Source organism: Enoplosus armatus, chromosome 1 (genome assembly GCF_043641665.1).
Source record: "Enoplosus armatus isolate fEnoArm2 chromosome 1, fEnoArm2.hap1, whole genome shotgun sequence".
Classification (NCBI taxonomy): Eukaryota; Metazoa; Chordata; class Actinopteri; order Centrarchiformes; family Enoplosidae; genus Enoplosus; species Enoplosus armatus.
In genome coordinates, this window is record NC_092180.1 from 24,397,560 (window position 1) to 24,411,778 (window position 14,219).

At 44.6% G+C, this 14,219-nt stretch overlaps 1 protein-coding gene across 1 annotated transcript in view; it reads right to left on the reverse strand.

Annotated features, from left to right (window-relative positions):
- Nucleotides 1-4,445: 4,445 nt before the first annotated feature.
- Nucleotides 4,446-14,219, reverse strand: part of LOC139290388 (tyrosine-protein kinase CSK) — a 37,569-nt gene continuing 27,795 nt past the window's right edge. Inside the window, exons 5-13 of the mRNA XM_070912196.1 lie at nt 11,597-11,816; nt 8,519-8,612; nt 7,846-7,911; nt 7,622-7,721; nt 7,403-7,493; nt 6,636-6,709; nt 5,754-5,949; nt 4,967-5,053; nt 4,446-4,629 (exon numbers count right to left, since the gene is read on the reverse strand). Of these exons, the coding sequence (XP_070768297.1) occupies nt 4,447-4,629; nt 4,967-5,053; nt 5,754-5,949; nt 6,636-6,709; nt 7,403-7,493; nt 7,622-7,721; nt 7,846-7,911; nt 8,519-8,612; nt 11,597-11,816 (1,111 nt within the window). The 3' untranslated portion in view covers nt 4,446. The remainder of the gene's footprint in view (nt 4,630-4,966; nt 5,054-5,753; nt 5,950-6,635; nt 6,710-7,402; nt 7,494-7,621; nt 7,722-7,845; nt 7,912-8,518; nt 8,613-11,596; nt 11,817-14,219) is intronic.

Below are 14,219 nucleotides of genomic sequence, written 5' to 3' on the forward strand. Positions count from 1 at the left end.
AATGTCAATATCTTCTCCTTCATCTCCTGTCAGCTGGACGCCCGCTCCTCGTCACTGAAACAGGCTGGAAATGGAGAACTCCCACACTCACTGAATGACAGTGCTGGAGCTGTATAAACAAAGGTTTCTGTGTCAGTAATTCAGGGGTATCCAGACTTCCTCCTCTGCTGTCTCCTGCAGTCCCGGACCTGCCTTTAAAGGAGTAGTTCGACATTTGGACTAAACACTTCTTGCTGAGAGTTAGATGAGAAGATCGATACCACTCATGTCTCTCGGGTAAATATGACATTACCACCAGCAGACAGTTAGCTTAGCTTAGCATAAAGACAGGAAACGGGGGGGGGGGGCAGCTAGCCTGGCTCCATCCAAAGGTAACAGAATATGCTTACCATGGCTCTTGCTTCATATTTAGCATACAGATATGAGAGTGGTATTGATATTCTCATCTAACGCTGTAAGAAAGCAGAAAAGCGGATTTCCCAAAATGTCAAAATGTTCTTTTTAAAACGGGTATAAAACCTCCATCGAGGGGTGGTTTGAAGGTCTGTGTCAAGAGATGAGATTTGGCCGGTTCAGGTTTTGAGAAAAGCGAACGACACCCAACATGTTGTGGTGCCCTTGAGAAAAAACATTACTGTTTTTATTCAGTGACATGCCCAAAATGGGTGTGAAGACGTGCAGTGGTTTATTCACATATTGGTGTTAAAAGCCTGAGAAACCTGGGAAAGTGTCAAAATGACTCGCTTCTGTCGTCATGTACTGAGGTGCCCTTGATTAGATGTTTTTTCTGGTTAGCTTCCAGATGAAGGTGGTCCATCTGTGCAAATATAAAGCAGGGGTGTGCTGCAAAAAACTATGACGCTTGGAAAAACAAAGTCCCCCTGAAAAACCTGTTAATGCTGAGTGATGCGGGCCAGAGACAGCACACGGATCTGTGCGTCTCCCTGGTGAGTCATGTGGCTTCAAGAAATCTGCCATCATGTAACCCAGCAACAACACATGAAGCCAAGGCTGACTGGAAGTAAAAAAAACAAAACAAAACATACACACCTCACCCTCATTCTGTCACACATGTAAATCTGTCAGGTCCAGCTTGACAACTCCACGAAAACATGTGCAGCCCTCAACATCCCCCCCAAAAAATTGTGTTGGCGTAATCAGATTAATTCAGGAGCTAATTTGTTGCCGTCGACTGGGCCTGGCTGCCTTCAGTAGCGCAGATCCATAACTTATCGAAAGCTGATTAACACATCAATCCTCCTGCTTGTGCGTGCTCAGAGCACCGAGCTGTGTGGCTGTCAGGATTACTTAAAGTGTGAACAGAAGACCAAGGCATCCAGACGTGAGAGCTGTGTATTAACTCTCACTCCTGTCACCGCAGGCTCTCATCACAGTGGTACCTCAAGTCGGGCATTACATCTTCAAATATATTATTGTAAGTCATCCCATTTCATAAAATCAAAAACTGTTCACTCTTCTGTGAATGTAAAAGTGAAGGATGGGATTTGGTGAGAATCACCAGATTGTGTCTCAACAGTGACCTCTGTGTCCAGCTGTGACAAAGCGTCCTTGAACAAGAACGTCATTAAAGGACGCAGCTGCCTCTGACCTTTGACCTCTCCAGTGGAATGTGCACATCTCTAGATCTAATGTCTGACATCTCGAGTAACTCCTTCCCAAATGCAACTGAATCTCAGATTGAAGCTCTGTGTTGCTCTTCTCCAGCTCCCTCTGGGACTCAGACTGTGTGATGCCTCCCGCTGGTGACTTTTGGCAGAAAGGCGACATCCAAAACTGTTCCCCCAATCTGCTAATGAGCCTAAGAGACAAACGGAGTGGGGGGTGGGGTGCAGCAGGCACGTCTCGTGCGGGCCCCGGCAGGATGGTAAACCCGAGCTGGCGTGATAGGTCCTGACAGCAGCACAGTCTTGGCCATGAGCACAAACTGCCTCGCTTACGTAACCAGCCCATTGTTCCCCACCATGTCATGGCCATTAAAATTCATAGGAATCACATTACGCCCCAAACAAGCGTTTGCTGCAGCAGCAGGAAGGTGATGCAGGGTTTAGTCGAAGAGAAAAAGACGAAATTTGAATGAGTTAAAGTGGAAACACGAGACACGCGGTCAGGCAAATTCACCTCCCCCTGTAAGTCAGTGGGCGCTTTCCAAAGAGCAGAGGCGGCAAACTGCTTAGCTGACATAACACAAACACTCCTTCGCACCTATAAGGCTGTGCTGACACTTCACCACCTGTTCATAGCACTTCTGCCATCAAAAGATGATCACAGGCAGGTTATTTATAGCTGTACATCTGTGAAGAGACGCATCTCTTTAGAGCATCAGTCGTTTTGTCTTGTGATCCTCGTCACTGGTTGCTCCTGCGTCGCTGAGCAGTTAAATCAAAGAACCGTTTCCTTTTTTCTGGTTGTTCGGTGCAATCCAAGGGGACAAACTAGTCGGCATTGAACAAATACGACAGCAAAACCTGTTGAGAAAACAGGTGCGATGACAAATGAGCATCTCAAACACACTGAAGAGTCCAGACACTCAGTTTGAGAGATACATACATTTAAAATAAAGAGATATTTCTCTTTAAATATCTCTGATCTATTACAGACTACAGAGCATGCTGTAGTTTGAGCTGTTGGTCTCCATTTCCAAACCTGGATGGGCCTCACCACTCTCAACCTATCACGTTCCAAGTTCCCTTGAGCACCTCAAGGATAGATTTAGATCATTTTTGTGAGCCATGATGGAGTCCCTTTGTAGCGTGACTCCATTGTAAGTAAATAGTACTGTCAAGATGCCCTTGAGCAAGGCATTTAATCATTTTAACAGAAAATTACTAATTTCATTATGGCCAAATGTTCTACGTCCTATTGTTGAATCCATCTCTGCTGAATATTTCCACTATGGACTGTTAAATATATAAATATGTCATGTGTTAAACCCTAATACAGTGTGCATTCAGAACACACACACACACACCCACACACCCACACACACACACACACACACACACACACACAGAGGGAAAAATGCTTGTATGCTCCACACTCCTCACTCTCTCACATGCACACTGATATAATGATGCAGGTGTTTCCACACTGTTCAGATGGAATGATTTATTCATAATCATGATAGCATAATAAAACAATGAACATTGAAAGCACTGACAGTTGAACCCAAGGCCTCTCACACACAGCATGCACCACCCTGACCCCAGCGTTCACAGAGACACTGAACATTCCTCGCGCCAGGAGACTCCTGGCTTCATAAGTCCTCCTTTTTTTTTCTTTTTTTTTTTTTTTTAATTCTCCGCCCCAGTCAGTTTTTTTCCTTGTTCTTTTTTTTTTTTTTAATCCTTTAAATATATTTTGATATAAAAAACAAGCCCACGTATGATGAATCAACCATGTTTGTGAACTGCCTCTCCCCCTTGTCCTCCTGTTATTGTCCTGCACCCCCCCCCCCACACACACACCACCACACACCACCACTCCTCCTCTGGGCTGTATTGGTTGGAGGACGAACATGATACTGGCCTCCCAAATCCTCTCTCTTCTTGCACCTTATCTTCATGGACACTTGGAAAAACCCCCCAAAAACAACAGTCTGATGGGGTGATGGTGGAGGTAGGGGGAAGCAGCACTAAAAAACAGTTTGATAACCTCCCTGAAAAAAAAAGAAAGCAATAAAAAAGATTTCTTAAAAAAAGTAATTAAAAAAAATCAAACTACAACAGTCCAATTGAAAGAAGTGCTGGAGGGAAGTCTGGAGCTCTGTAGACTGGAGGCACTTTGGCACAGAGCGAAGGCCCCACACCTGACACCACGCCGAGGGGGAGGGAGGGATGGGAGGGAGGGATAGAAGGAGGGATGGAATGACAGAGAGCTGGGCTGAAGTCATGCAGAGCCACACGGTGATACAGAGGATCCAGGAATGATGGAGGGTCAAGGGGAAGAAGAAAGAGCACCTGACAAACGTGGAGGAAAAGGCCAGCCTCCCCTCCAGTTAATGCCATGTTCAGGAGAGGAGGAGGGGAGGAAAAAATGCGAAAGAAAAGGGATCCTCCAGGCAGAGGAGGACGAGAAACTTGGACCAAGAGAGAAGAGACAGAGAGAGCGAGTGAGCAGCGGCAGGTATAGAAGGAGGAAAGAGCAGTGGCCTATCGAGAGAAGAGGAAACTGTCTGGCAAAAGCTATACAACACAAACAGAAAAACAGTCCTTGTATGGAAGCAGAGGGCGGCTGGAGGGCGCCTGAGGTCGGGGGAGGGGGCACAGGTCATGGCAGTCCCACAGGTCAACAGGCTGGGCAGGCAGGAGGAAGGTGCTGTGGTCCCTCTTCTTCTCCTCCTCCTCCTCTTCCCACTCTACAGCTGTGCTGGGCTGTGTCCCGCCCCCCTCCTCTATCCCCCTTCGCCCCCCACCCCGGGCCTCCTCTTCACAGGTAGAGCTCCTTGGCTCTGATATGCTGCAGCTTCTCCCTCAGCATGCGGAAGGAGGGGCGCACCACGGAGTCCAGGGTCCAGCACTGCTTCATCAGGTCGTACACCACGGGCGGGCAGCCGTCCGGGGCGTCCATCTTGTATCCCTTCTCTACCCGGGGCACCACCTCTTTCAGCGGCTGGGAGACAGAGACAGAGTGATGCTGACGTAGATTCATGTACACCACAACACGCCACGAGGTCATTCCTCACAACAACAAATAACTGAATATGTAAATATTACAAGTGGCGAATAATTTAGTCACATTTTCATCCCCTGCTCCAGCAGTCTGGTGGCACAAATCTAATTATTTTGAGGTCAACACAGGTACAAGACTCCTAATTCTCTAATCTCAGTACAAAAACAAAGGATAAATGAATAAATAATTAAATACTGGTCCCAGCAATGAAGCCTGCCATCTGCTGGTACAGCTCAGACCCTGGTGAGGCTCAGAAATCTGGTGTTCAGGTACTTACAATTCTGGGGTAAGGCACACGCCCAAAGGAATAGATCTCCCAAAGTAGGATTCCATAACTCCAGACGTCCGACTTGGTGGAAAACCTCTGTTGTGCAAAAAAAAAAAGCAAAAAAAGCAAAGGCATTTAGAGAACAGCTCAAGTAGTTTGTGCTTCCTCTATCCATCAAAACTAAACTAGGTCTTGGTTTGTTTTAGTGCTGTTTCAGGAGTGAGGAAACGTGAATAATATGACAACAACCATTGTTTTGATGGTGTCTATATTGAAGTTTTTTTCAGGGGCAACTCCAAATATGTTCAGTGAGTTGAAATAGCCAGGAGAGAAATATGAGCTAAAAGCTGTCCAAGCTTTTCTATCAACACATTAGTGTCTTAATTAAATGTATGAGTGATTTAAGAGAAATTCTACTTCAAAGTTCCTCTAGTATGAACAAAATTCATGAGTAGTCCTGACCTGTGGTACGACTCATCTACAGACAGCCTGCCTTTCTTCGTAGGGGAGGGGAAAACACTTGCCTGACTTAAGAATTATAAGCTGAAGCAAACTTTTTACATCAAGTTTATGCAGTTAAGAGAGTTTGGTGAATCTGAGCTGGAACAGTCACGTAAAACAGTTAAGAGAGATTTAGGATAGGAAAACAAAAATGTTCTTGCATGAGGCCCAATGTTTGATTTTTCTTGGTTAATGTGATGTCAGAGCAGAGTCAACAAACTATTGTTATTATCATCCGTACTTAAGAATTGTCCTACGACTTGACATCTCAGTGCGCCCCCCCATCTTCCCTCACCTTCTCTCTTAGTGCTTCGGGGGAGGTCCATTTGACGGGCAGCTTGGCAGTGTCCTGTATGGAGGAAGCCTCCTTGGTGAGGCCGAAGTCGCTGACCTTGGCGATGTTGTCGTCAGACACCAGCACGTTACGGGCGGCCAGGTCTCTGTGGACGAAGTTGTTGGCCTCCAGGTACTCCATGGCTTCACACACATCACTGGGTGACACAGCGCGGCAGGGGAGATGATGAGTGACGACTAAGATAATAACAACCCACAGGTGTGCATCTGCTCCTTAATCTATGCGGACATATTTGTGACTGCAGTTACGACTTTTATCATTCGCTCTGCCAGGACACATCGAATAATCAAATACAATGAATGAAATATAAAAGGTGGTGAAATTGGAAGAGAAAAAACTAAATCCCAATACTTTTCCTCCTTGACTTGCTTTATGTTCGTGCAGTTGAAATCTAATCTCTTTCACTCATCTATCAAGTTCATTCAAGGGTTACATGGCTCACCCTGAAGATGCATCATGAACCACTTCCTTGTGGACGCAGTGTTTACACTTAGGTAATGGTAGCACTCATTCTAAGTTGTGCTGGGTTACAGCATCAGCTAAATGCCTGCTAAATTAAAAATAAATGAGACTTCAAGGCACTTGACTTGCAGATAAAGCAGCCGTTTATCGAGGCGCTCAACCTGCAGGGTGGTTGCTTGAGTAAACAAATGGTTCTTTTGTGTTTCTAGTCAAGAGTGTGACTCTGCTCTTTTGAAATTCTATTCAAGTCCTGACAGCTAAAGAGCAACAGTTTAGCTCCAGACCCTGAGCTGTGCTGATTAAACAGTTGTCTTTTCTACAGATGCAATAAGTACTTGAACAGAGATGAAGAGGACTCACAGTGAGAACTTGAGTAAGCAGTCTCCACCGAGCACGGTCCGTCCTCGAGAGCGCAGGTAATCCACTAGGCTGCCCTGTGACATGGTTCAGATCGTTAACACAACGTGTGGAGGACATGGAGCACTTTTAGCATGAATGGTTCATCTGAAGAACAAATCCCTGACACAGAAAGTGTTGGTGTATTCTCATGTCAATTTACAGATTCAAACATTGAGGTGGCTACAAACAGGACTGAGTGACAGTTCTTGTCATTCAAATGTCTTTTCTAGGACATCTGTTATTTAGATTATTAACTTGTTATTTAGGTGATTGTTAATATTGGCTTGACTTATTTACATATTTGCTAACTGGCGAAGAGTTAGATGAGAAGATCAACAAAAGTCTCATATCTGTACATATGAGATCGTGTCTGTCAGTAGTCTGTTAGCTTAGCTTAACATAAACACTGAACACAGGGGGAAACACCTAGCTTGGCTCTAGTCTACCGACCAGTATCTCTGACGCTCACTAATGAACGTGTTGTATGTCATTAGATGTGCCGTTCTATTTCTTGTCAGAGAGCAGTTGCCAGGCAACCAACAGAGACTCCTGGAAGTTACTGCTCCGAGCCAAGAAATAGTCCGGTACATAATCCTCCGTAAAATGGTGTCGGTTTTTGTACAGATTAAGCAAATGAAATGTTTGAAAATATAAGCATATTTCCAACACTGTTCCCACATGATTGTGAACACGTTGAGGCTTGTGAAAAAGCTCGTTGTGTGACAGACCTTAGCCATGTACTCTGTGACGATGTAGAGACTGCCCCTCTCCTCGACAATTACCCCTAGCAACTGCACCAGGTTGTTGTGCCTCAGTTGCCTGCACAAAACATAACAAGGTGTGTGAAAAATAACCTGTGATAGAAAACGAAAGAGAAGTACACCACACACACAAAAATATATTTCACAGGTAGTGTGAAGGCCAGAGGAACAGTTGGAGGATCTTACGTCATGACTGAGGCCTCGGCAATGAAAGCCTGCGCTGTGGCGTCATTTTTGATACACTTGACCGCCACCTTGGTCCCTCTGTAGTCTCCCACCATCACATCTGACAAGGACGCAGACAAAGAGAAGTTTTAGTACAATATCCAAGGCGACCTTGGTCTCTGTTATTATGGCTCTGATGTATGAAATTAAATGACGCAGAGATCCTTGTGAAATCAGTTCCTCACCTCCAAACTCCCCTTTGCCAATGGTCTGCAGGAGCTTCAGCTCCTTTCTGTTCAAGGCCCAGCCGCCTGCCAAGAGAGGACCCATAACACTTAGCAGACTTCACAGTCAACGACAATCATGCTCTAATGAGATTATCTTAAATCACCAAGGGAAAAGGGTGCATTATAAAAAGGCAAAAAACATTTTCATAGCACATTTATACCATTTTGAAAGTAACACTGACATCAAAGAACCAGAACTACTAAACTCTTCGGAAAATGTAAGTGAGTTTCTAGATGCATCTCTCATGTGGGAGGAAAAGTGTTGATTTATTCGAACATTTAGCTTTTCCCAGTTTTCTGGTGTAAGGATTAGCCGGGTCAGATGGGCGCTTGCAGAGGACTGAAGAGAGACAGAGGTGGAGGAAGACTCAGATTGACCTTGAGAACTAGTGAAGCCCAGCAGTCGTCCCCAGACACACAAAGATTAATTATCCTCTGTTGATTAATGCTATTAGGACGAGGGTGATAGTGGATTCTTGTAGGAGATATAGGCTTTGTCTGTTTACTGTGCATGTGCCACAGACTTGTGAGGTTTACATGAAAGTATATGAACACAAGCACAATAATGTCCCTGTGTGCATTGGTGCCAGTGTCCCTGTAGAGCAGTGTAATGAGCTGAGTTTGTCCTTACTCCTGGAGAACTCGTCTTGCGCTGCCACTGTTCCCTCCATCAACTTGGGTTTAATCAGCCTGGTGCAAAGGCCATCGGCATCTTTGGTGTAATGCTGGGGACAGAGTTAGAGAGAATAAAATGCATTTATTAATACATAAAGACAAGCATCAGTATGCTTAAGTGTTGGAAATTACAATAAAAATAATTCAGTTTATTATTTTCGTAAAGTGCTTCACTGTCTGAATAAAAAAAGTCTTCAGTATATACTGAAAGCCAATGCATCTGTACTGCAGTCATAGATCTATTGAGGTGACAGGATGAGGCATTTACTGTGGGAACCAGCAGCAGAGGAGGAGTGTGTGGGTGTGAGAGAGGTCAATGCATTTGACCCTTCACCCCTAGAAACACAGCAAACCAAACAAACCCCAAACCCATCAATATCTGCTCATCATCAGGTTAGACATTAGCATCATGAATGCAGATGTCCCATTTTGGTGACATTCTATTAATGTGAGACAGAAAATGAACCTTGAACTCCAAATTTAAGAGACAGAAAAAGAAACAAATGTGTGAGACAAACAGTGAATCAGTGTCTTCCTAACAGACAGCTGAGGAAACCTGTGTGACCACTAAATTAATAAAAACAGGAAAAGAGGACGCTACCCCACCAATAACAAAACCAATGTTATACAACTGCAGCATGACGAATTGACCGAGTGTAGGTCACCCTGACAACCACCAGGGGGCAGCATGGTGAAGGAAGGGTCAGCTCCACATCATATTTAAGATTTTCTTCAGCATACATCAGAGACGTAACTCTATCATGTAGTATTATATATAGTGTTTTCTACATCATCTGAAGTGTGCAGTAAAGAAAACTCTAAATGTTGCATAATTAGTACTGCTTTAACACATTACAAGTACTTAAAGTCAGTCGTTTAATGCACAACAATGTGTTTTTAGTACGCAATGGTATTGGATAAATCAAGATCTTCCCATATACTGTATAATTAACTCAGATGGGTGTAACCACAGAGTAAAAATACAAAATGGGCATTGTAGCTGAAAATACTTTCATTGTCCTGCTACACCCATGTAAATACCATATGGAGCCATCTTTGTTTCACAGGCCTGGGTCTGTACATATTTATGCATACAGTGTGTACATGCTATATGTGTGTATATGTAGGTCTGTGTGAAACCTGCTGTGACAGGCCAATAAGAGCGGGTCAGGCAGAGGAGAGGAACAGTGAGCAAGCCAGAAAAACACACATGAATGTGCGAAATCCTCTAATAGGCCATTATAGAGAGAAAGAGAAGACACGGGGGAATGCAGACAGCGGAGAGGAGAATGATATAGGCAGAATGAAAAAGAGAAACGTAGGGAGGGGAGGCAAAGTAAGAGGCTGAGATGGAAAACAAAGAGAGGAGGAAAGAAAGCAATATGCCAGGTAGACATGAGGGAACACAAAGAGAGGGAGGGAGGGAGGGGAGGTGGAGAGAGGAAGAGGAGGCAGGGCCGAGCCTGGAGGGTGTGAACGAGAGAGAGAGAGAGAGAGAGGCTAGAGAGACGGAGATCGTGGGTGGCAGATAACAAGAATGCACCGGGGATGTAGATGGTCTCAGTGCCAGCTGGCACATTCCTGTCGTCCACTTCCACTGCCCCGCAAGGCAGAGAGATGAGGTCCAATTAAAAGTGTGATAGCCGCCAATCCTGCTCTTCTCTTTATCCGAGAGGATGAAAGGCCTCTCTCTCCCTCTCCCCCCCCCCCCTCTCTCTCTCTCTCTGTCATCATGTCTCCTGTCTTCCCCTCTCTACTCTCTGCCCTTCCTCTGAACTGGCTTTCAGACAACAGGCAGGGAGTGAGAGGATCAGACAGCTTTATGAAGAATGTGAACATGTACTTGAGTCTGATATTTAGGGAAACTCCATGGGGACGCTGAATGTGCATGTATGTGTGTGTTTACAGAGTTATGTAATCATAGTGCTGCATGACTGATCACAGTGTAACTAGATGTAATTAACTCATTGTTAATACTGGCATAAACACTGGAGGATGGATTCCGTATCTCAATCATAACATCATAAATATATACACTGTTTTATTCCCAACTTCACATAGACGTATAGATCCAATTTGTAATGAACTGTAATAGACTTGTAATTTCTTACACGGGTGTACAGCAAGATTATGAGAAATGCCATGTTAGCTGAGGATTTAGTCAGTAAAATAATAACATAACAGACTTTGACTGTTTCACTACAATGTCTGATTGACAATGAGTGGTGATCCTAGGACGATTTTGACAACATACATATCACCTGAGACAAAGTGAGAAACAAAGTCGAGTTGATGAGATAACTCCCACCGACTTGTTGGGGACGTATCTACGGGTGTTTGCTGTTTTTATATGTGGATTGAAAACAAGAGCTGACTCTTTTTTTTACTGATGTATCTGCAGATTATATTATTTTGTTGATCAATCGTTTGGTCTATAGTCAGAAAATAGTGAAAAATGCCCATCACAACTTCCAACAGGACGTCTTCAAAGGTACTCAGTTTACTATCACAAGAGAGACAAAAACCAAATCCTCACAACTGAGAAGCTGCAACAGCAGAATATTTGGCATTTTTGCTTGAAAAATAACAATTAATAAATGATTGACTTTAATGATTAATTGACTGTTTTTAAGCTCTGTTCTTCCTGAAAAAACGGATGTGGCATTATGTTTGTGGACTCCATATTCTAAACCACATTTTCTGCCACAGCAGAATGAAAAGCATGAACTTTCAGGAGAAAGAGGAAGTATCTTCTGTAACATGAAACAAGACTGAAATTTATGGACTGAACTTCAGTGGTTAAAGGTTTCATTTTCTTCTTACCAACAACTCTCTTTGCAGGCTCTGTCAGTGGTTCAGCTGAACACTTTTCACTATTATTAAAGACAAACCAACCAATTGACACTGATAATGGGTGGCCAAGTATCCTTTTCATCTGCCAAACCGAAAGCCAAAAGTATTATGGGTAGCAAGGGTATTATGTACAGAAAATATAGGAGCTTAAATGGCAGCTATGCTCTCTGTTGGGCCTCACCTCAACCAGCTGCATGAGGTTCTCAAAGTACTCCTCCTCGTCGATGGTGAGCTTGCCGTTGTGGTAGATGATGCGGTAGTGCTCCACCTTGCCGTCGCAGCTGACGCACAGGGTGTAGTCGCCGGGATAGTTGGTGCTCTCCCTCACCAGGAACAAGCCCGTCTCCGGAGGGTAGAGGAGCCGCTCGGCCTGCTCCCGAGTTATCTTCCCATGGAACCAGCTACGAGGAGGGAAGAGGGGACAAGAGGAGGAAAGGAGGAATACAAAAGGGAAAGACAGAGAAGACTGGTTAGAGGATTGTTTGAGATTTAAAAACTGACCTGCACTGTTTGTTTACACACACACACACACACACACACACACACACACACACACACACACACACACACACACACACACACACACACACACACACACACACACACACACACACACAGTCACTGCACTCATTTGGCTTATTTGCAACTTCAACCAGACCGAAGGATCCACTTCCACATATCACAGCCCACAACCCTCCTCTGAAATGAGAAGTAAAAAACAAGAGTGTGGCGGTAATGGGAAGCCGGCAGCCGCAGCACTTCCAGTCTGTTCAGCTCGAGCGGAGCAGGGGTGGGGTCCTCACGACTCCAGGTGTCAGTGAGAAAGTACCTGAATCCAAATAACAGGAAACATGGTGCTCACAAACACACACATGCATGCGAGCACACACACTGATTTGGAAATCAGAGTACTCCAGCTAGCATATCCATGTTTCTCAAAACCGGGATAAGATGGTTTACGTGTGCAGCACATAACCAATCATAACCAGGATACTAGTGTGCATGCAAATGTCTTAAAAATCTCTTCTATGCCAACACAAATACTTCTCACTGACATTGTGTTTCTGTTTCAAACAGCAAATGAACTGTTACCTGCGATCTGCAGCTGTTCAAGTGTAATGTATCTTAGAATCCCGATACAATACAGTTAGACTATAACAAAATCTGAGTCCTCATTGTTATCAGAAGAGATATCACTTCTCTTCTGCCTCTACAGACCCGTGGTCCTGAGCTCAAACACACCATCATTCCAGCACCGTATCCCATCGATTTATGTCACTTCTTGGTCATATTAGCCGCGAACAGTGGCAGCCCACAGGGTCTCTCTATCCGTCTTGGCTGGTGAATGTGTGGTAATCAACGGCTATAATTGATTTAGCCCGTCTTCCCGTGGCCGCCTCGTCACTCCCGCCTCCTCCTCCTGTTCGTACTCTGCCTCCTCAGACAGCAGAGGCCCTTGTGGCAAAGCAGCTTAATACGGTTTGAGTTGATTAGATCAGTACAGGCAGCTTCTCCGATGGACAGCAGCTCCTTAACTCCCACTAATCCGAGAGCAGGCGCCAAGCGTGGACGGCCCAGAGACACACATAGCCCTTTGGTGGACACACACTAGCTGTTCTGTCCATGGCAATTAACTGCAGTTTTCATACATTACGTCATACTGAAATAAGAAAGGCACAAAAATGTGGTAAACAACTTAGTGGGGACAACAGGAAAGGAGGAAGTAGGGCAGCAGGATTGAACACCTCAGCTCTCATTATGGGTGGTGCTGTCGTGTGTGGCAGATGTCTGCCACACGGGGGCAGCAGAGAGAGAGAGCAAGCTGTTAAGATGCCAGTGAGGGAGGAGAGGACTGTATTTACTGCAGAGTATCAATCGGCCAAAGTGAGCATGGGGACAGAGGACCACAGCTGAACCCTTATGTAACCCAGAGGAGAGGGAGAGGTCTTCTCGGAGACATCTGTTAGTCATTCACAACTAAATCGACTAGTCCCTGTGGGTTACAGCTAATGGCTCCAGAAAAAGGACTTCTGATGACTTGAGTGTTTTGAAAACACGTAACTATGCAGCGATCTCGAGATATGAGGTCAGCAAGTGTAACCATGCTAAATATGTGGGAGTCTATTCATTCCTTTAAGTGAGATCTAAGTAAAATCTATGACTTCTTCTGTAGTGTTGACTGATGTTGTCAATCAATCGCTTAACATCTTTTGTGCTGCTTGTTTCTCTCAACAAAGAAAAACATACTAGTATTTGGTAACAACCCTACCAAAGTGGAAACCAACTACTTGTCAGACTACAGGAATAATTACATGATCAGTCAAGGTGAGCATCTCTTAGTAAAGTTAAATGTAATCAGAGCGACAGCAAAGACAGAGCTAGCATTGGAGTTTAGTAAACCATGCTGTTGTTGTGTGTTTGCAAAGTCCCCACAGTTGCACCAGGCTAATTTAAAGTAACCACTGGGCCTCTTTAGACCACCTACAACAACATGCCAGTGCTGGATGACCCTACGACCATGCTCTAAATGGTGTGGACAGGCAGTATGAGTGGTGGCAAAAGGAGAGGTCAAAGCTTTCAGCAGCAGCTGATGAAGTGAGACAAAGAGGGTCAAAAGTCTATTTAAATGTTTCCTGCCAACGAGATGTTACAGTGGCATACCACCGTCGCTGTGAGTACTGTTGAACTAAAGATTTCCCTGCTTAGGACTTCCTAAAAGTTTGATCCTGGGGCTGATCACTGTATTTGGAGAGCACACATTCTCTTAGGGTATATGGACTTCCTCCTGGGATTACAATGTAAGG